Genomic DNA, 23,000 nt, shown 5'->3' with positions numbered 1-23,000 from the left:
CCCTTTATTATAATGTAGCCCCCCCCTTTATTATAATGTAGCCCCCCCCTTTATTATAATTAAGCCACGCCCTCTTTAACTAGCCCCTCCCCTTATTATAATTAAGCCACGCCCTCTTTAACTAGCACCGCCCCTTATTATAATTAGGCCACGTCCCCTTTAACTAGCCCCGCCCCTTATTATAATGAGGCCCCGCCCCCTTTAACTAGCCCCGCCCCTTATTATAATGAGGCCCCGCCCCCTTTAACTAGCCCCGCCCCTTATTATAACGAAGCCACGCCCTCTTTAACCAGCCCCACCCCTTATTATAATTAGGCCCCGCCCTCTTTAACTAGCGCCGCCCCTATTATAATTAGGCCCCGCCCACCTTCCTCCTTCGACCGGCCCCCCGACCGCTCCCTGAGGCCGCGCGGTTTGCGGCTCCACGGCTGCCTCCACCACCACCACCTCCCTCGGGGTCTGCCACAACCACAACAACAACCACCACCCTCAGTGCGGGTACCAGATGCGAAGAGGAGGAGGGCGAGGAGGAGGAGGAGGCGGCAGCGGTGCGGCCAGGTGAGCGTCCACACCGAGATGTGGATTAGCAGCGAGGCCTCCTTCCCCGCAGGGCTCGGCCTGACGAGGTGGTTGACTCCACTCTCGATTCTCCTCGTCTTCTTGTCACTTCACTGCCCGTGAGCCGGGTGCTTCACTGCTTGACGACTACTACTAACTAACTACTGTGTACTTACTGTGTACTTACTGTACTCGCACGCCTCCACCACCATCATCGCCACCACGCTCCACCGTGCCGCGTGTTTTATCGATCCTTACGAGGTGAGGAGAATCTCCCCCAACCACCACCACCACCTCTCTCTTCATCTTCCTCCCTCTCTCTTCATCTTCCTCTCTCATCACCAGCAGCCTCCACCTCTTCTCTCACCACCTCTCACGTGGGGGGCTCCTCGGCCTGAGGGGGTCGTGGGCCCCCCCCCCCCCCCAAAACTCTCTCACCGACTCGGGGTAGCGATCTCTCCTCTTTACATCTCCTCATCTCCTCCTCATCTCCTCCAGCCTCTCTCCTCACGTAAACCTCGTCTGGCGATGGGTCCCTGACGAGGTTAAAGTTAGCCACGCTCCTTCCTATCTCTCTCCCCACCTCCCTTCCTCCTCCTCCTCCACTCTGCCTCGTCTGGCCACCGTTCTCCGTCCTCCTCTTCCACGTGGACTGTACCCTGACGACGTGAAGTCTACAACACCTCACCTCTCCTCACCTCATGAGGCGAGGTGGTTGTGGTGTAGTGGAGGTGGTTGTGGTGTAGTGGAGGTGGTTGTGGTGTAGTGGAGGTGGTTGTGGTGTAGTGGAGGTGGTTGTGGTGTAGTGGAGGTGGTTGTGGTGTAGTGGAGGTGGTGTTGTGGTGTAGTGGAGGTGGTTGTGGTGGAGGTGGTTGTCGTGTAGTGGAGGTGGTTGTGGTGTAGTGGTTGTGGTGTAGTGGAGGTGGTTGTGGTGTAGTGGAGGTGGTTGTGGTGTAGTGGAGGTGGTGTTGTGGTGTAGTGGAGGTGGTTGTGGTGTAGTGGTTGTGGTGTAGTGGAGGTGGTTGTGTTGTAGTGGAGGTGGTTGTGGTGTAGTGGAGGTGGTTGTGGTGTAGTGGAGGTGGTTGTGGTGTAGTGGAGGTGGTTGTGGTGTAGTGGAGGTGGTTGTGGTGTAGTGGAGGTGGTTGTGGTGTAGTGGTTGTGGTGTAGTGGAGGTGGAGGTGGTTGTGTGGTGGAGGTGGTTGTGGTGTAGTGGAGGTGGTTGTGGTGTAGTGGAGGTGGTTGTGGTGTAGTGGAGGTGGTTGTGGTGTAGTGGAGGTGGTTGTGGTGTAGTGGAGGTGGTTGTGGTGTAGTGGAGGTGGTTGTGGTGTAGTGGAGGTGGTTGTGGTGTAGTGGAGGTGGTTGTGTGTAGTGGAGGTGGTTGTGGTGTAGTGGAGGTGGTTGTGGGTGTAGTGGAGGTGGTTGTGGTGTAGTGGAGGTGGTTGTGGTGTAGTGGAGGTGGTTGTGGTGTAGTTGGAGGTGGTTGTGGTGTAGTGGAGGTGGTTGTGGTGTAGTGGAGGTGGTTGTGGTGTAGTTGGAGGTGGTTGTGGTGTAGTGGAGGTGGTTGTGGTGTAGTTGGAGGTGGTTGTGGTGTAGTGGAGGGGGTTGTGGTGTAGTTGGAGGTGGTTGTGGTGTAGTGGAGGTGGTTGTGGTGTAGTGGAGGTGGTTGTGGTGTAGTGGAGGTGGTTGTGGTGTAGTGGAGGTGGTTGTGGTGTAGTGGAGGTGGTTGTGGTGTAGTGGAGGTGGTTGTGGTGTAGTGGAGGTGGTTGTGGTGTAGTTGGAGGTGGTTGTCGTGTAGTGGAGGTGGTTGTGGTGTAGTTGGAGGTGGTTGTCGTGTAGTGGAGGTGGTTGTGGTGTAGTGGAGGTGGTTGTGGTGTAGTTGGAGGTGGTTGTGGTGTAGTGGAGGTGGTTGTGGTGTAGTGGAGGTGGTTGTGGTGTAGTGGAGGTGGTTGTGGTGTAGTGGAGGTGGTTGTGGTGTAGTTGGAGGTGGTTGTGGTGTAGTGGAGGTGGTGTGGTGTAGTTGGAGGTGGTTGTGGTGTAGTGGAGGTGGTTGTGGTGTAGTTGGAGGTGGTTGTGGTGTAGTGGAGGTGGTTGTGGTGTAGTTGGAGGTGGTTGTGGTGTGGTGGTTGTGGTGTAGTGGAGGTGGTTGTGGTGTAGTTGGAGGTGGTTGTGGTGTAGTGGAGGTGGTTGTGGTGTAGTTGGAGGTGGTTGTGGTGTAGTGGAGGTGGTTGTGGTGTAGTGGAGGAGGTTGTGGTGTAGTGGTTGTGGTGTAGTGGTGGTTGTGGTGTACTGGAGGTGGTTGTGGTGTAGTGGAGGTGGTTGTGGTGTAGTGGAGGTGGTTGTGGTGTAGTGGAGGTGGTTGTGGTGTAGTGGAGGTGGTTGTGGTGTAGTGGAGGAGGTTGTGGTGTAGTGGAGGTGGTTGTGGTGTGGTGGTGGTTGTGGTGTACTGGAGGTGGTTGTGGTGTAGTTGAGGTGGTTGTGTTGTAGTGGAGGTGGTTGTGGTGTAGTGGAGGTGGTTGTGGTGTAGTGGAGGTGGTTGTGGTGTAGTGGAGGTGGTTGTGGTGTAGTGGAGGAGGTTGTGGTGTAGTGGAGGTGGTTGTGGTGTGGTGGTGGTTGTGGTGTACTGGAGGTGGTTGTGGTGTACTGGAGGTGGTTGTGGTGTAGTGGAGGTGGTTGTGGTGTAGTGGAGGTGGTTGTGGTGTAGTGGAGGTGGTTGTGGTGGAGGTGGTTGTAGTGGAGGTGGTTGTGGTGTAGTGGAGGTGGTTGTGTTGTAGTGGAGGTGGTTGTGGTGTAGTGGAGGTGGTTGTCGTGTAGTGGAGGTGGTTGTGGTGTAGTTGGAGGTGGTTGTGGTGGAGGTGGTTGTCGTGGAGGTGGTTGTAGTGCAGGTGGTTGTAGTGGAGGTGGTTGTGGTGTAGTGGAGGTGGTTGTGGTGTAGTGGAGGTGGTTGTGGTGTAGTGGAGGTGGTTGTGGTGTAGTTGGAGGTGGTTGTCGTGTAGTGGACGTGGTTGTGGTGTAGTTGGAGGTGGTTGTGGTGTAGTGGAGGTGGTTGTGGTGTAGTGGAGGTGGTTGTCGTGTAGTGGAGGTGGTTGTGGTGTAGTTGGAGGTGGTTGTGGTGTAGTGGAGGTGGTTGTGGTGTAGTTGGAGGTGGTTGTCGTGTAGTGGAGGTGGTTGTGGTGTAGTTGGAGGTGGTTGTCGTGTAGTGGAGGTGGTTGTGGTGTAGTTGGAGGTGGTTGTGGTGTAGTGGAGGTGGTTGTGGTGTAGTTGGAGGTGGTTGTGGTATAGTGGAGGTGGTTGTGGTGTAGTTGGAGGTGGTTGTCGTGTAGTGGAGGTGGTTGTGGTGTAGTTGGAGGTGGTTGTGGTGTAGTGGAGGTGGAGGTGGTTGTAGTGGAGGTGGTTGTGGTGTAGTGGAGGTGGTTGTGGTGTAGTGGAGGAGGTTGTGGTGTAGTGGAGGAGGTTGTGGTGTAGTTGGAGGTGGTTGTCGTGTAGTGGAGGTGGTTGTGGTGTAGTTGGAGGTGGTTGTGGTGTAGTGGAGGTGGAGGTGGTTGTAGTGGAGGTGGTTGTGGTGTAGTGGAGGTGGTTGTGGTGTAGTGGAGGTGGTTGTGGTGTAGTGGAGGTGGTTGTGGTGTAGTGGAGGAGGTTGTGGTGTAGTGGAGGTGGTAGTGGTGTAGTGGAGGTGGTTGTGGTGTAGTGGAGGTGGTTGTGGTGTAGTGGTGGTTGTGGTGTACTGGAGGTGGTTGTGGTGTAGTTGAGGTGGTTGTGGTGTAGTGGAGGTGGTTGTGGTGTAGTGGAGGTGGTTGTGGTGTAGTGGAGGTGGTTGTGGTGTAGTGGAGGTGGTTGTGGTGTAGTGGAGGTGGTTGTGGTGTAGTTGGAGGTGGTTGTGGTGTAGTGGAGGTGGTTGTGGTGTAGTGGAGGTGGTTGTGGTGGAGGTGGTTGTGGTGTAGTGGAGGTGGTTGTGGTGTAGTGGAGGTGGTTGTGGTGGAGGTGGTTGTAGTGGAGGTGGTTGTGGTGTAGTGGGGGTGGTTGTGTTGTAGTGGAGATGGTTGTGGTGTAGTGGAGGTGGTTGTGGTGTAGTGGAGGAGGTTGTGGTGTACTGGAGGTGGTTGTGGTGTAGTGGAGGTGGTTGTGGTGGAGGTGGTTGTAGTGGAGGTGGTTGTGGTGTAGTGGAGGTGGTTGTGGTGTAGTGGAGGTGGTTGTGGTGTAGTGGTTGTGGTGTAGTGGTTGTGGTGTAGTGGAGGTGGTTGTGGTGTAGTGGAGGTGGTTGTGGTGTAGTGGAGGTGGTGTTGTGGTGTAGTGGAGGTGGTTGTGTTGTAGTGGAGGTGGTTGTGGTGTAGTGGAGGTGGTTGTGGTGTAGTGGAGGTGGTTGTGGTGTAGTGGAGGTGGTGTTGTGGTGTAGTGGAGGTGGTTGTGGTGTAGTGGAGGTGGTTGTGGTGAAGTGGAGGTGGTTGTGGTGTAGTGGAGGTGGTTGTAGTGGAGGTGGTTGTAGTGGAGGTGGTTGTGGTGTAGTGGAGGTGGTTGTGTTGTAGTGGAGGTGGTGTTGTGGTGTAGTGGATGTGGTTGTGGTGTAGTGGAGGTGGTTGTGGTGTAGTGGAGGTGGCTGTACTGTGCAGTGCATAGTCTATGGTGGTGTGGTGGTGGTGATGGTGCTTCGTGGTTTCGGTGTTGGGAGTGTTTGTGACGGTGCTGGAGATGGCTGTGGCAAATTCTGTGGGTTCGTTGTTCGTTTCCAGTGTGTGGGGATGTTTGTTTATAGTTTTGCGCATGTTTATAATCATGTTGATTCTATGTTTAAGACGGAGCTTGTGTGTGGCCTGCGTGATGCTGTTGTGGTATTGATTCAGTTGATTGTTTTTCACATGCACATTACACACCTTGGGTCAATAATATGATAAACCTTTGTCAATTGTAGGAAGATCTTCAAACACAAACTCACACGGTTTGCCCGTATTCTTGTGCAGGGAATTTTAGTTTTTAGGTCCATACGGCGTTCAAACAATTGTTTTGTCCCTTGTGATGGAGCTTTTGTTGTATGAACGTTGAGATGTATAAGGGGCACAGGGTGATCAATAAGGTCTCAATTGGTCAGTAATAAGGTGATAAGGTGTTAACAGGTATGCATATATTTCGATTTGAAGCTTTCGTGACTGCAGGGATTCCTCTTCTTGGTTCTTTCGGTAAAGTCACGTAGAAGGGAAATAATAAAATAATAAAAAGAAAACATTAAATAATTCTCACAATTTTCTTATTTATTTTATTATTTCCCTTCTACGTGACTTTACCGAAAGAACCAAGAAGAGGTTTAATATACATATATATGTTTTTACGTTTTGATTGCTTAACGCGTTGAAAATATTTAGCACGCGACTGGTTCTGACTTGCAACCCTTGTAATTTTCTCCCTTGTTGAAGAAAAGAAGGGCTTATGATAGCGGTTATGTGGTTGTGGTTGTTACTGTGCTGAAGAGTTAATCAATGCTCTGACACGAGTGCTTGGTGATTGGTACCGTCTGGGTTTTAGGTGTAAAGTACTGTGCATACGCTTTGGGCGTGGCGGTAGTGGCACATTTTATAATGTCTGCTACTGGTTGCAGTGGGTGGTTATTTTTGACCTGATAGTTATTCATCTTTGCAACGAGTTTCATGACCAAGGGACAGAGAAGACGGACGAGCAGAATGTTTGGTCAAGGCAGTTCTGTGGGTCTCTGTGCGAGTCTGTGGGTCTCTGTGCGAGTCTGTGGGTCGCTGTGCGAGTCTGTGGGTCGCTGTGCGAGTGTGGGTCTCTGTGCGAGTCTGTGGGTCTCTGTGCGAGTCTGTGGGTCTCTGTGCGAGTCTGTGGGTCTCTGTGCGAGTCTGTGGGTCTCTGTGCGAGTCTGTGGGTCTCTGTGCGAGTCTGTGGGTCTCTGTGCGAGTCTGTGGGTCTCTGTGCGAGTCTGTGGGTCTCTGTGCGAGTCTGTGGGTCTCTGTGCGAGTCTGTGGGTCTCTGTGGGTCTCTGACTCTCTGTGCGAGTCTGTGGGTCTCTGTGCGAGTCTGTGGGTCTCTGTGCGAGTCTGTGGGTCTCTGTGCGAGTCTGTGGGTCTCTGTGCGAGTCTGTGGGTCTCTGTGGGTCTCTGACTCTCTGTGCGAGTCTGTGGGTCTCTGTGCGGGTCTGTGGGTCTCTGTGCGAGTCTGTGGGTCTCTGTGGGTCTCTGACTCTGTGTGGGTCTACGGGTCTTTGGGAGTTTTGGCAGCGTGAGTTTCACGACCTCTATGCGAGTCTACCCGGAGACCAAGTCACGGGAGCCTGTCAGATCTTGGAGGTCTCACCTTTCCACTGTGCAGGGGCATCTTCCGGATCTGGCGGAGGATGGAGTGCTTTGGCATTGAGTAGTTGTGGTGGCGGTGATAGCCATGATGTCTTCATCCTTGATCTTGAAAATAGAAACCGGCCAGGTATCTCAGAGGAAGGTTGGGAGTTCAAATATCATGGTCGTGATGATGTCTTCAGTGGTTACAGGGCATGATACATTAATTTCGTGTCAATCTTACCAACTTGTATGTTGAACGTCTTTCGCACCGTGCCAATCGGAGGCGCGCGGGAAGGACTACAAGCTTAACACAGAAAAAGGCAGTTGTAAAGAAATTAGTTTTCCACCATTTGTGGGGGTTACAGGCCCCCCCCCCCCACCGCGCCTGAATCATCATCAGCTGTGCATAGCTCCTCGAGCAGGCGCGACTGATGAACGAGGAGGCATCACACGCTCTTCACCTGTGACGCGGCTCGCGTCCTATGGCGCGGTCGAGATGGCTCCCACTCGCTGAAGGGCCTGGCCTGCAGTTGGGGAAGAGGTCGCAACCGGGTACCCGGTACCCGGTACCCTACCCGATACCCAGCTACCCGTACCCGGCCGGGTACGGGTACCCGTTTGCGACCCTGGTGCGGCCGGGTACGGGTACGGGTAGGCCGTGAGTCACTGGTGAGTCACCGTTTGTCACTCATTTCCCAACGTCTTGTCTCTTCTCACAATTCAAGTTCCTAGAATCAACCCACCCGCGCCTGCAACATGGCTTCATCCCAGAGGTCGCAATCGGGTACCCGTACCCTACCCGATACCCGGCCGGGTACGGGTAGCCGGGTATCGGGTAGGGTACGGGTACCCGATTGCGACCCTGGTGCGGCCGGGTACGGGTAAGGAATCAAAACCCGTTTGCGACCTCTGAGTTGGGGCCGGCACCTGTACAGAGGCGGGTTGGGGCATCGTCCGTATCAGCCCTGCGCGTCTTCGTACGTTTTGCAATCCGCTTGTCCTGGTGAGGGTCGCGCCCCCCCCCCCCCCACCTGCGCTTCTGTTGACACTTTTTAGAGCTTTCACTTGTGGCCAGTTTGCTTCCGAAAATGAAGTGAATACCTCGGTGGGCTTTGCCTAGCAGGATGGGGATGCATCTTCTTGGAAGGGAAATAATGAAATGATAAAAATTAAACATAATAAAATAATTCTCACGACGTTTCGGCCACAACACAAGCAGCCATCCTCGGGTGAAGAACAGGTCTGTCGGAAAGATTCAGACGCTTTACTTTACCGAAAGTACCAAGAAGATGAATCCCTGCAGTCACGAAAGCTTTAAATCGAAAAAAGGATGGGGATGGTTTTAGTTTTACTTGCATGGTTTATTGGGTGATGTGTTCGCCTTTTCCTGGACTTTGCACCACTACTGTGTCTTTGTACTGTTTGTCATAACGTTCCTGCTGGACATCGGTGAAAAAGAGCTTCATAGCTCATCGGATTCGTCCAGTATAAATACATATTCCGATTCTGATACCATGCTGGTAAGTGCCAGTTGATGAAAGCTTCATTAGATCCAGTTGTTCAGAAAGTAATTCGCCACTGATGTTAGCTCCACGTTATAGGACTGCAAAACGTTCAGCGTTGACTTAGGACCGCCGGTGGATATTCACATCGATTCTGATATGAGCAGCCAAACGATGCTGGTGGCAGTCGTGCGTTCCACAGTTGGAACCACGTGCTCTCCGGAGAGGTTCCGTGGTGGTGGCGGCAGCGGCATGATAGAAGAAACGTGGACGGAGAGGATATGGACACGACGAGCTGGGTTGCAAGATGGAACGTAGTAATAACGTGGCCCCGGCCGGTATGACATCTGACATCGGTCCGTGAAGGAAGGGCAAAGGTGGAGGGAGTTGACAGCTGAGACATCGGTGGTGCCCTCTTGACCATGTGGTTAATGGATGGATAATGATGAGCATTGTGGTTGTTAGTGGATTTTGTCCTCAAGCTGCCGTCAGGCTGGGTCGGTGAGTAGGCAGGTGCACCGTCTGGGCAGGTAGGTGTGCGTTGGCTGTGCTGGTGGTTAATGTTTGCTTTCTTTGTTTAGTTTAACATTTATTTACATTCTTTACGTCACTTACGGGCTGCAAGTTTAACCCCCTTCCTTACGATTAAGTGTGTGTGTCCTGTATAGGGGGAGCGGTAGTGTAGCGGTTAGTGCGCTGCGCTACGAACCTGGCGACCCGAGTTCGATTTTTGCTCGCGGTCATCATCAGTGACGATTGACTGCACTGGTCCTGGGCCTCCCTTGGGTCGACTCAGCCTCAAATGAGTACCTGGTGTGGTGCGTAATAACATCGCCGCTCGGGAAACGAAGGCGACGACTAGGCGTGGTGCTGGCCACCCATCCCCTCGTGTGCCATTCTGGACTTCAAAGGTGCTCGCTAACAGCACTTGCCCCAACATTCTGTTAAGGCTATACGGGCGATCTTTGTATTTATCCTGTATACTTCACGTGGCCTTAAAGCGCACCTTGTCTGGCACAGGCGCCGTGGTGACGTCACCATCACTTAGTGGCGAAATGGCGGTATTGGTATTGGTCCTGTTTACGTACTTCAACATCATAATGAATTGTTGTTCTTATCCACTGCTGGATGAAGACATCCCCCGTGCCTGTTGCCGTTATACATGGCCCCGCGATGTTGCAAGCTATGAACTCTGTTCTCCAATCGCACTGATCTCACCCGCTGCCGTTTCCCCGCGGCCCGTTGTTTCTTTGGACACGTTCTCTCCTTCGAGCTGCCGTTCCATCGAAGAAATCGGTCGCCTTCCCATCCACCAGGACCTCGATAATGTCCCTCGCCCATCGGTTGAAGTCACGCCAAGCCCCTTCATTTGGACCCATGCGCTTAACCTTCAATGCAGAGGTCACAAACGGGTTTTGATTCTTTACCCGTACCCGGCCGCACCAGGGTCGCAAACGGGTACCCGTACCCTACCCGTACCCGGCCGGGTACGGGTAGGGTACGGGTATCGGGTACCTGATTGCGACCTCTGGGATGAAGCCATGTTGCAGGCGCGGGTGGGTTGATTCTAGGAACTTGAATTGTGAGAAGAGACAAGACGTTGGGAAATGAGTGACAAACGGTGACTCACCAGTGACTCACGGCCTATCCGTACCCGGCCGCACCAGGGTCGCAAACGGGTACCCATACCCGGCCGGGTACGGGTAGCCGGGTATCGGGTAGGGTACGGGTATCGGGTACCCACTTGCGACCTCTGCTTCAACGATATGGGTTCAACAGTAATTAAGCTTGGAGAGCTGAATGGAGTTCAAAATAACTCCCAAAACAAACATCTTGTGAGAGACCCAACGCACAAGATCGCTGGGGGTTTGATCTTCCACGAAGCTCATGGTCCACCCTAAACCACATCCACTGCACAAACCATGGCAGTAGATGCGGGATACCTGATGCACAAATGGAAATTTAAAAACTCTCCAGTAGTGTGCGACTGTGGTCATCCAGAACAAACCGTACAATATTTCATGACACAATGCTCGATCCACAGATACAAAGGAGACGTCGCAGCGATACCACTCGGCTACTCCTGACGCAGTTATCTAGCTTGACCATCTGGATGTGAAATTGTAGTTGCTGCTCTGCATCCACATCAGCCGTACGAAAGAAGAAGTACCATTCCATTGCTAGTCTTGTCCTCTGGCCATAATCATCATCTCGTGATGTGTCCTGCCCCCTAGTGCCCTGATTATCACCAACAATACGATGCCTGATTCGCGTTTGTTTACCCGATCCACGGGTTCGTCATTCTGTCTCTCAGTGTTCGTATTCAACTGTTGTTGGTTTAGAGATCTCGTAAATGTAAAAGCGTTGTAAACCCACCTCCAGCCGACGACACAGCCAATGATTAAGGTTTGTCACGTGAACAAGATGTGCCGATAAGTTACTATCTTCTTGGTTCTTTCGGTAAAGTCACGTAGAAGGGAAGTAATAAAATAATAAAAATAAAACACAATAAAATAATTCTCACAATGTTTCGGCTACAACGCAAGCTGCTTGCTTGCGTTGTAAGCTGCTTGCTTGCGTTGTAGCCGAAACGTCGTGAGAATTATTTTATTGTGTTTTATTTTTATTATTTTATTACTTCCCTTCTACGTGACTTTACCGAAAGAACCAAGAAGATGAATCCCTGCAGTCACGAAAGCTTTAAATCGAAAGATAAGTTACTACTTCAGCATCCCCACCACTGGTATTGAAGAGCAAACCCACAAGAACAACATTTGAGTGAACGACGATTCACTGGTGATTACAGCAACAACCAGCATCATCAGGCGATTGTCAGAATTGTGAAGTCTCAGTCATGTGACATAAAGCAAGCAGAACCCCTCCTTGCTTTCCCTTGTCCTATGCTTTTACAGCATTTGTCTCGCTTTATTTGTCAAAAAGAACACCCATCCATCCGCAAGCAGAGAAAAAGTTTGCTTTGGCAGGCCACGTCGCTACAAGGGGATTCAGCCCGGCGGTCGAGACTAACGAGTGAGTGGCAGGCAAAGGAGGAGTGCAAAGTATAGGAAAAGTAAGCAAATCACAAAAATAACTTTTTAATGTTCATTTGACTAGGTAAACCCCACTGAGCTATTAGCTTAATTTTCAACGAAGTGGCTTAAAGGTCGCTTCTGAAAAATAGCTATATTGCTCAGTGGGCCTTACCTGGTAAAATAAAAATAGATTTTAGTTTAACTGACCATTGATACTGGTAGGAACCCACTGGTTATAAAACTCAACGTTTAACCTACTCACGCCGGCTTGTGCCCGCCCTCACAGTCGGGCATATTTGCGGAATACACCACGCCGCCGTTGACCCTGGCCATTGACCGAGCAACCCAACGTTCCTACCAGCTCCCTCCGCAGGACAATGTGTTACGTTCCTTTCGATATTAGGAAGCCACTGGAGCTTAGTACTTTTAAATCAAGATTGAAAACGAATTTCTCTCGATTAGCACGGTAGGCTACGTGCGGTGTGAAAGAAGTTCAACAAACATACATTTCACTACCACATGCTGTATTTACACATGAAAGCACTGTTTATGCATTCTGTACATTCCAAGATACGATGCGATTGCCTGGGAGAGCTCACAGCCAGCCACTGGGCACCATGAGTACGTACGCAAAAATCTGTCAAAACTTGACCCCTCCCTGTACGCACGCGCACTTTTTACCCCCCCCCCCTACCTGCGTACGTACGTTTGAATCCTCTAGAACGGCCGATATTTAATCCACGCAGAGATGATGAAGGATTAATAATATTAACGTGTTTAAGCAAACAGATAGTCCACTGCCGGACTATCTAACTCATTTGAAGGCCAATGTAGACAAATTACACTGGTCAACACACTTTTTCTGGCATAAGGTATTCCAACGGTTTTAAGGTAATTTTGGGGTGCTGATTTCAAATCTGGCATCAGGTTTTTGAGATATCAAATATTGCATTTTCAATAAAAACCGCAGAAGAAAAATATTAAATAAATATGGATATCTACATAAAATGATATTATAAACACACTATCCTAAAAATACAGCACCGTATTTTAACACTAAAGCAGTCGCTGACTCGCAACAACTTTCAATCATAAGTGACAGTTAATTTCGGGTAAAATCAATGAAAATGGGGTATGCCGATAGCATAAAAATGAGATGTGATAGAGCAAATCTGAGATCAGTTTTGGAATCAGCACCCTGAAATTAGTCTAAGTCCAGGCCAGAATTTTTTTTTTTGACCAGTGTTATTATTGAGGCTTTACACCCCCCCCCCACACCCGTTTCCTATGCGTACGTACATTGTCAGTAGACCCCATACGCAAGCGTACACATTTGGGTTAACCCCCCCCCCCATGCGTAAATACTAAATGGATGGCCCCTTAGTGCACACACAGCGCTCACCCATCCCAAACGCTAGCCAGGCTCGGACCTGCTTAGCTTCCGAGATCTGACGACGCGGGGTGCGCCTTCCAGCTGGTTTGGTCAGTTGGCACGGGATGATTGTGGGTCGTTCATGCAGGGTGTTCCCGTGGTTATCATCCATTTTTAAATGAATGTCATTTCGATGGATCTTTGAGCTCGGGTTGACACGACCATGTAGAATGAAGATATTTTATCGCACGAGTGCCATTGGTGTGACGGGCACGTTCGCGGATTCTCTCGGGCCATCGTTAGCCGGGCTGCCAGTCACAGATCTCATCAGAATGTGGTGGGGGTGGTGTTTTGGTCCCCCCCGCCACCACCCCCCCCCGCATTTTGTGTCCGCACATAGCACGACAGAGAAATCTCTACGGAGTGCATGATTAAAATGATGGTGCAGTTTATTCCTGGTTAGGCCTGGAGAGTCTCGGCGGCTTCCCTGTCACCATGTAAACCTGTACGTGCGTGTGGTACGTACGTACGACTGTGCATGCGGTACGTACACACAAAGCTGCCACTTCCCGACATTGTGACACTTTGGATTAAGCTTCGCAAAAAATTGCCGTAAAAAAACTAAAATATCGTCATCTTCCGTCGCCGCGCGCGTTCCCCATCGTAAAGCCAGCGACGCAACCGGTGGCTCAAACGTTGAACTCTTCCTCGGATTATCTTCGTCCTCGCCGACTCACCGCGGTGAATCGACGCGTGTGATGTAACCGTCGCGCGTGGAGCGCGCCCAATCCGCGTACAGTGCACCGACAAAACCACCACCGCGCAAGTCGGTCGTCGGCTTTTGTGGAGCTGGAGCCCCCCCCCCCCCCCCACCACGCCTGCCCCCCCCCACGCCTGCCCCCCCCGCCCCCCAGGCTCACTCGCTCGCTCGGTTGTTTGCGGTCGAAAAAATCTCGACTGCATTTTCCGGAAATCCCAGATTTGTTTGACCGACGTGATTCCGTCAGCTGCAGAATGATTTACGTACACATCGTGATGGACGGCGTTTGGGAATACGATGCCAGTTTTATAGAAACGAATGCGTGTGTGTTTATACATCGATATAGTTTACTAAAGTTAGGAAGGAGGATAATACACGCTTTCCAACGAAACGCGTTTGCATACTCCCCAACGGTAAGCTCGAGTGGATCAAAACGCGTTTTGAATGTCCGCAAATCGTCCTTCGTGCTCTCGTTTGTGTCTCTCCCAAGCGTCGGGCTGCAGCGCTTCGCTCAAACGTGGCCGCTTTTCTCCAGGGGCGAGTCCCTCGCAGCGACGCAGCGCCGCTCTAAAGTTTCGCTCGTATTGGATCGTGTGGTTTACGAGCGTTGGAGTGACCTCCCCCCCCCCCCCTCCAGAGTTAACGCATAAAACCCTTTGGGTCAGTGCGTGTCCAGTTTTCTTTCTAGGGCGAGGAGTCCCCCGAATAGCAACGCAACTTTTTACTGCGGCTTCGCTGATATTGGACGCAATCTTCACCGTGCGTTACAGTGCCGCCCCCCTGTCCCGTTCCCCCCCCCCCTCCTTCCCTCTACCACCATCCACCACCCCCCATTCAACCTTACAGGCGGACTGACAGAGATAACAAATAAATGCCTTAAGTTAGAAAGTGTAACAAAAAAAAACACGCAAACGCACTGAAGGTCCATAAAAGCTGAGAGCTCACGCTGTGAGCATATACGTAAATTATAAGGGCACCGCTGTGCAAAAATAATCCGTGCCCTGCAACTTTGGTCGGGGGAATTTGGTCCAAGCCTTGTCACACTGTACTGCTCTCGTTTTCTGACATCGGTCTCTTGAGCAAAGGGTGGGGGGGGGGGGGGGTTCTTGTATATTCATTGTATGACTTAGCGGGATGATGCCCTGCAGCCCGACCTGGGCCCCAAACCATCTTGGGGACACAAGCACACGGGGCCCCCGAAGGCTGGTGGCGTTAAAGGGCACGCGACACAGACGCTCGACCCTGAGGGTGCTGGTCGCACTGGCCAGACGCGCGCACGGACTCCTCGTGTCAACGTGCGGGAAGACACAAACACCAGAATAGAAGCTCACGGTATTCATCTTCTTGGTTCTTTCGGTAAAGTCACTTAGAATGGAAATAATAAAATAATAAAAATTAAACATGATAAAATAATTCTCACGACGTTTCGGCCACCGAAAGAACCAAGAAGATGAATCCCTGCAGTCACGAAAGCTTTAAATCGAAATTTAAGCTCACGGTAGTTTGAACACTCATCCGTCGAAGCGACGGGGAGCCTCCAGGATCCTGGGTAATTTAATATAATGGCTACACTTACCCCACAGTGCCTTGCACAAACTCGCAGTTAATTAAAACGTTTCTCAATTTGCATGTGAATGCAACAATCTTCTGTGTCGCGTCTCCTGTCCAACCTATGTTTTTTTCACAATATTCTGCACAGTTCACTGTTTCTGTTGTTGGCATTGCCGGATCTTGACGTAGTGCCATTGTGCTTCTGCAGGGCATCTCAAAAGATGGTCCATGTGGTTTGCTTCTCCTAACAAGTTCATGGGGCTTCTACACAACCGACCAATGAATTCACGAGATAATAAAAATAATTATACATTTCATTGCAGCCTACGTCTCTTCATTGATTATACGAGACACTTTGATAGGTCTCCTTAATTGCAAGTATTCAATTCGAACAATGACATTAAACACATGCGAATCGAAAGACACAGTGCAATTGTGTGGGAACGTGAGGTGCCAGAGCAAAATTAGTGTACAGGTGGGAGTAAGCTGTGCATTTTGTTCTAACAGGGTAAGTAACTAAAGAGTGTATTGAACAGTGGGAGTGAAGGGGAAGGAACCATCGTCCAGGTTCATGGTTTTAGAATTTTGCAGATGCGACTCTCCATTCGGCGAGCGGGGGCTGCGATGGCGTAACCGTTTTAGCGCGTCGGGGTCTTTGAGCAGCGCTCCAGCATGTGCTTTGTCCGCCGCAGGTTTTCCCGGGAGGAGTGGTGAGGAGCTGCCCGCCAGCGATCCCCGTCACGATGATGCGACTGAAGCTCAAGCGGCCGGGTCACGACCCCCATCGTGAGAAGTTGAAGCAGGAACTCTTTGCCTTCAACAAGGTAACGACGGCGTGGCCGTGGGCCCCCCCCCACCGCCGCCGCCCGCGATTCGGTCGTCGCCGTGAACTCTGGGTCGTGCCCCCCATCGCGCCGAATTAAAATTTTTGCGGGTTTTCTGTTCCCCCCCTGGCGTATTGTACCGTTCTCGCATTTTGTCGCAATCGACAAAAAAAATACCTGTCGTGCCCTCTGCTGACCACCACTACCACCACGTAGCAGTTTTCCCTCGCAGCCCGCCTACCACAACCTGGCATGCACGGTGGCCATCTGCCGGAGCAATCCGGTAACCTTATCAACCGTCCGTGTTGCGGATTAACCGCGCTCGCGAATAAAAAGGAATATCACGATTAGGTTTTGTTCATGGTAGGAAGCGCCCATCTCATCTCGTCCCGAACATTTCGAAGGACAGCCGCCGCCCGTTCGTCGGCTGTCCCTGTGCGCCACAAGGTGACAAAGCACCGGCCTAGTAGTGGAGGGGGGGTGGGGGCGCTGGTTGGCGGTGGTTGACGTGGCTGTGTCTGTAATCCTAATTGAGTAACGTGCCTCTCTGGGGTGTGACACCTTGGTGTAAGGACGGTGCCACCTCTACGTGTGTGTCGAGGGGGGGGAGGGAAATGGGGCCGGTAACGGTTTTACGTTGACGGTTCAATGGCTGCCGCCGCGTAAGTGAACGCAGTCGTCCGTGAAGGTGTCTGTGATGGAGGGAGCTGCCCCTCCGTGTGACGACATAGCGCGCTGGCGCTACGAGCCCGGCTACCTGAGTTCGATTTCTGCTCACGGCCAACATTGGTGACGAATATCTGAGCCGTTTCTAGGGCCTCCCCTAGGTCGACTCGACCTCAAATGAGTACCTGGTGCGGTATGTAAACATCGCCACGAGCGAGAAAAAGGTGGCCGGGCGTGATGCTGGCCACCCACCTCCTTGTGTGCTGTGTCAAACTCCATGGGTGATCCCTAACAGCACTTTCCCCAACGGTTAAGGCTATACGGGGATCTTTGTTTTTGCCCTCCATATATTGCGAGCCTCCGGATCAACTGTTGCAAAGCGCCGTTGCACCGCCGGGCGGTGATGCGTCCTCGCCGGTAGCGCGTCTGCCGCTCGCTGTAGAGGCTAGCGGTTCGGGTCCAGCGGCCGCCCTGGTTATTACCGCGCGTGTGTGCAGTAGCCATCAAAAGGCCGCGTACCGTCTGCTTCACGGTGAAAGTTTAAAGAGTCCCGTGACGTCGTCTACTTGTGGTTGAAGTACGTCGTGCGTGCCGTTCAACTTTTGGCGTTCCCTGGTCTTACACCGGTGAAACTAGGCCATAATGAAGGCTGTCTCTGGTGCAGGCCTATGAGTTTCAAAGACAATGCATATATTATGAGAGCATGTTTCTTTGTATGTATGTTCACCACAAGTACGTGTGGTCAATGCAGACTTGATTCCTTTCAAAAGGTTTCTGTTTGGTGTAGGAAAATCTTAACACCTCCCGTTTTACTGCCAGAAAGGGTAAAACATTCTCATTTGTCCTCAAAATACTGGGCTTAATCGCGGATCAATCATTTGAAGATGATGCTGCGTTGGCAGTGGCGCGTAATTAACAAATTAAATCGATGCGCTCGTCAATAACACCGGTTTAAGAAAAAACGAATTCCACAGTGGGCAACGTTTTGGGGCAACGTGTCCCATCTTCACAGCACGCAGAGGCCGAAGAGGTGCGGTGTTCATCGTGCTCGTGCGCCGCTGCCAACGCAGTCTCACGAAAACAAAAGAAACCAAAGAAACACACCACCCCCCACCTCTCCGTGTCATTGCTCTAACGTGCGGCGTATCGCCGGAGGGATCGTGAGAGAGGTGTCGCGGCAGCTCGAGCAGGCCCGTCATCCAGCAGTGGATCGACCGCGTTCGATTAAAGAGTCCGTATCGTTGGAACGACGACCGACCCTTATGCGTCAAGACCCTATTGACCAGCACTGCACCTGTCATTCGTTACTGGTTTATTACAATTGTTTAGCAGAGGATGTGCAAACGATGTCACTGATGACTGCCCAATATAAAGCGCTTGCGCTGGCGGATCAAGTAAACTACTCCACTCAGCTACCCCAACACAGCCACACGTACTCTGGTGGAGCGAGTGGACTGCTCCACTCAGCTACCCCAACACAACCACGTGCACTGGTGGAGCAAGCGGGTTCCTGCACTTGGCTGCCACCCCTGAAAGAAGATGAAAACCTCACTGGGTCTCAAGAATTGTTTTTGTACGTGGGGTGGAGGGAGGCCCTGCTCCGTTTTCACAGTAGATGGGGGGGAGGGCTGTGTTGTTACCTGTAATCCCAATTGAGTCATTTGTAGGTTATCTTTCACCATTTGAATTTGTTTTGGGTTAGGGTTGTCAATGACACTGTATTTGTTTATTTATTTATCTCTGGTCGGAAACCGGAGAACCCAGTAGGAAACCCATCCCGAACAGGAGGAGAACATGACGATCTTGCCGGGAGGCACGAGTGTTACCGCTGAGCTCGGCTGCCACTCCGTATATGTGCGTGCGTGTGCACGTCAGGCAACCCATGGCACCTGGGTCTGTCCCGTGACCTCCTGCCAGCGGGCGTTCGACACTTCACGTGGCCTTAACGTGCGCATAGCCTGGCGCAAGCGCCGTGGTGACGTCAGCGCCACCTTGGTGGCGAATGGCAGTCGTTGTTTTGTGCGCGTGTAACCTCTCTCGGCTTTCCTCTGACCGCCAACATCCTGAGTGAATCCCAAGGATGCCCGGCGCTTGTTGAAACGTTACAAAATGTTCTCGGGGCAAACCTCGAGCTTATCGACGGGGCCCCCCTTTCCCCGTCGCTGAAACTCGATCGGCACATTCGTGTCTCTCCCGTATCGTCCTGCGTGGCGAACACGTTGAGTGAGGGGCACGCGCAGATAGAGTTACCGCGTGGCTTTGCGGGCCTCCCCTTGTGTGCTTGTGTGGCCTCCCCCAATGTGCTTTCGGGGCGGTTCTGTGCCGCTCTGTGTCGTTCGGCGCGGAGTCCTGCTTTGGGAGCCTCTTCAGGGACCGATGAATGCGCGCGCGTAACGCTCAAAGCTCCCCCCCCCCCCCCCCCCCCCAAAATCTCTCCCACAAGATATCAGGAATCTCTGAGTCTGTGGACATGTTTTTAAAAGGAGTCTTAAAACCCATTTATACGTTTCCGCTTGTTAAACTTTTAGGTCGTTTAGTAAATGGGTTATAATATAATTATTTTTAATGCTGAATGTCTGATGCTGCTGCTGCTGTCTTGTACAGCGCTTTGAGATCCTTGATGAAAAGCGCTATTTAAATGTAATTATTGCAATATATAGCCTTTGACACACAATTTCTGCTCGCAAGTAGCACCTTTATGAAGGCCGGCACGGCACACGAGGGGGGTGGGTGGCCAGCATCACGCCTGGGCGCCTTTGTATCCCCCAGTGGCGATGTTTACACACCACACAAGGTACTCATTTTAGGCTAAGTTGACCTCGGTGATGCCCAGAACCGGTTTGGATAATCTTCTCTGGCGGTGGCCGTGTGCGGGAATTGAACTCGGGTCGCCGGGTTTGCGGAGCAGTGCGCTAACTGCTGGGCCACCGCTCCCCACAAGCACATGCAAGCACATGTGTGTCCTCTTACAGGGTGGTGGTTAAACCGCTTGGGCTGTGTCTCTTTGTTTACACACAGCACCGGGTGTGCTCATTTCAAGCTGAGTAGACCTCGGAGAAGCCCAGGATCGGTTCAGATGTTGGCCGTGAGCGAGAATCGAACGCGGACCGTCAGGTTCGCAGTAGCGCAGCGCGCCGATCACTGCCACCGCTCGCCACATAACACACAAACGTCAAAGACACATAAACGTGTTCGGGCACAACCCGCAAAACGCCATCGGAGACGCATACGACACGGCATCCCACGCACCAGTGGTGTCATCTCTGTGGTCTCCACCTCCTCCTCCTCCTTGTGCACACGAATGGGCAATGGGAGCGAAACGTCGGCCATCGTACCAACGATGCACTGTACAACCCGTAAACACATGGGAGGGCTACGATCAGATGGTGCGGTCGTTAATAGCGGATTGCCTTGACGCTGTTCACTTATCCGACCTTACTCAGTTATCTGACCCTGTTAAGTTATCCGACATTGCGCATTTATCCGAACACGTTCACTTATCCGACTATGCGCACTTATCCGGCATTCTTTAAGTGGCATCTAAGCAACAGTTTGTATAGATGATGTCACAGTTGAACGTTAAGGTCCTTCAACCAATCCAAGGCGGCAGTAGACGCTGTACGGATTGCAGCGATACCGCCAGGACGTGCGTGGCTGGCTCGCTCGTCGTTGATGTCTTTGATGCTTTGGGCTTCACCACACTTGCAGATTGATGAATATTTTTTTTTCCACTTGTGGAACAACGTGCACGCACATCTCCCGTGCTGGTCCACAGCCATCGTAAGAGAGCGAGAGAGAATTGCGGCACTTTCACGGCGCGGTCCTCAACCACGTTTTTGTTTTCCACATTTGTAGCCGCCCCCACCACCCTTCAGACCGTCGAGTGGCCGGTGTCTTTTGTTTAGTTGCCACAGCGGTAGAGGCGCGTATCCAGTAGGGCTTCCTGGATTTAAGCCTCGGGCGTGGGATGGGAGGGGGGTTCCTTTATGTCTTGGTGGAGCGGCAGGGCAAAGTTTTCCACGATCTTCGTCGGATGTTGGCTGGAGCCGACGTTCGCCAGCACGCGAAGCCACGGGGACTGGAAGTGGACTTTGAAGGGTGCCGCTGACGATACGAAGTGCGGTGTTGATTTGAACGTCGACGAGGTTTGTGCAAGGGCTTGGAACTCCACACTGGAGCACAGTAGGACTCCGCTGTAGAGTGGACCAAGGTCTGCGTTGATGTTTTCAACGTGCGGTCCAGTGTCGCTTCCCCCGCTTGGTTCCTGGATAGCGTCCACTCGTGCTTTTGTTATAAATTTTGGCTTGTTCGAGGTGTTGGTGCCGGGAGTTAAGCGCCCGGTCTATGGTCACACCTCGGTACCGAGGGTGCTGGTCGTGAGTTAGCGGTGTTCCTAAGAAGTTGACATTTAATGTTTTCGTGACTTGCCTGTTGTTCAGGTGGAAGATTGAGACGATGCTCTTGGAAGTGTTTGGCTTTAGGCACCAATTTGTAAACTCTTTAAAAAATGTTTTAGACTTTTCCAGTGTCCGACCACGTTCACTTATCTGACCACTTTCACTTATCCGACCACGCTCACTTCACAAACCGGATTTTAAGGTGGCCAGGTGTTGGTACCTGTGGTCACAGCGCATAGCCGGAGCAACTGATATCCTGGGTTCGGAAGGAATCCGTTTTTCAGCCATGCGTGATTTCAACCGTACAAACGTTTCTCAGTCCGCGCGTCTTGGCGAGGGTCACGGCGGCAGCGTGTTGAGTAGGGCAGTCCAGACCTCCCTCTCTCTGGCGACGTACTCTCGCTCTTCCTGGGAAATTCCCAGGCGTTCGCAGGACAGCCGTGGCACACGTATGTGGCACGTGTTACACGTGTGTGTGCTATGAAGAAGGGTCATTGCCGGAAACGTCACCTGTCATTCAACACGCAACAAAGTTTACTCGTTGGCAGTGTCCGAGTAGAGGTGGGGTGCACGACACTTTTACATTTACACCGCCTATAAAAAAAATTCCTTTTAAAGCTACGGTATTGTTGACGAATGCGAGGTTTATTTTCGTCGCAGTTAAGCGTGCTTGTGCGCGCGCCACTGCCAAGCGCCACCACGTAATTTGTCCCGTGAAACTAGGGGCTGCGTGGCTCCGCGTAGCGTAACGCTTTCGGGGCGAGATAGCGCCAGTAAAAATAGGCACGGGGGGGCCCCCGCTGCTCAAGAGCGCAGACGCTTCGGGAGAACTGGGTTTCGCTGCAGGCCGCTGCGGGAAGGTCCATCCTAATGGACGGCGGAACGTGGGAGGAGGGGGAACGCTTAACCAAATTGCAGTTTGCGTCGCTCGTTTGTATATTTGCCGTTAAATCAACAGGCGTGGGGTGACGGCTCTTATTTCCAGGTGTACACATGGGGTGTGAGTGTGTGCGCGGGCGTGCGTATGTGCATTTGGGGAGCGGTAGTGCAGTGGTTAGCGCTCTGCGTTACGATTCCTGCTCACGGCCAACACCAGTGACGATTAACTTTAACCGGTCCTGGGCCTCCCCTAGGTCGACTCAGCCTCAAAATGTGTACCTGGTGCGATGTGTAAAAACATTGCCAAAGGCGGTCGGGCGTGGCTGCTTGCCACCCACCCCTTCCGTGTACCGTTCCGGCCGTCGTAGGTGCTACTCGCTAACAGCATTTGCCCCAACAGTGTTTAAGGCTATACGTGATATTTGTCTTTGATCTTTGTGCGCGTTGTGTGTCTGCATGCGTGACGAAGAGCTAAATGAGCTCATGCTGTCAGCACTTGCGAAGTTGGTGGCTTTGCCTTTCTTGTCGGCGCCCCTTGCGCCCACACGTTTGTCATTGTCTTTTTAGATTTGCGCGCGTGTGTGTGTGTCACTGGAGCGGTAGTGTAACAGTTAGCTCACTGCGCTACGAACCCAGCGAACCGAGTTCGATTCTCGCTCACGGCCAACACCAGTGGTGGTTATCTGAACCAATGCAGGGCCTCCCTTAGGTCGACTCGGCCTCAAATGAGTATCTGGTGCGGTGTGTAAAAACATCGCCACTGGGGAGACAAAGGCGGTCGGGTGTGGTGCTAGCCACCCCCACCCCCTCGTGTACCGTGCCGGCCTTCGTAGGCGCTACTCGCTTTACAGCACTTGCCCCAACAGTCTGTTAAGGCGATACGAGAGGGGGTCTTTGTCACTGTGAGACTACAATGTAGATCTTATATTCTTGGTTCTTTCGGTAAAGTCACGTAGAAGGGAAATAATAAAGTAAAATGTTTGATATTTTTATTTTTCTATTATTTCCCTTCTACGTGACTTTACCGAAAGAACCAAGAATATGAATCCCTGCAGTCAAGAAAGCTTTAAATCAAAATGTAGATCTTGCTTGCACCTGTACCTAACTTTTCACATCGCACTTGCACCGAGTTTTCTCTCTCCTATTCACGCGTGTTTCGGTTGCAACCGTGAAACGCCTCC

At 51.9% G+C, this 23,000-nt stretch overlaps 1 protein-coding gene across 4 annotated transcripts in view; it reads left to right on the top strand.

Moving 5' to 3' along the window:
• Positions 1 to 370: 370 nt before the first annotated feature.
• Positions 371 to 23,000, top strand: part of LOC133346122 (lethal(2) giant larvae protein homolog 1-like) — a 66,406-nt gene continuing 43,776 nt past the window's right edge. For 3 of the 4 annotated variants that reach the window (XM_061557567.1, XM_061557574.1, XM_061557559.1), the window contains exons 1-2: positions 372 to 558; positions 15,746 to 15,877. In XM_061557567.1, the coding sequence (XP_061413551.1) occupies positions 15,797 to 15,877 (81 nt within the window). In that variant the 5' untranslated portion in view covers positions 372 to 558; positions 15,746 to 15,796. Of the gene's footprint in view, positions 559 to 15,745; positions 15,878 to 23,000 lie in introns of all 4 variants that reach the window. The other variant, XM_061557550.1, reaches the window with a different exon arrangement.

This window comes from Lethenteron reissneri, chromosome 3 (genome assembly GCF_015708825.2).
Source record: "Lethenteron reissneri isolate LAM-NWPU_2019-01 chromosome 3, ASM1570882v1, whole genome shotgun sequence".
Classification (NCBI taxonomy): domain Eukaryota; kingdom Metazoa; phylum Chordata; class Hyperoartia; order Petromyzontiformes; family Petromyzontidae; genus Lethenteron; species Lethenteron reissneri.
This window is presented reverse-complemented; position numbering and strand designations above follow the sequence as displayed.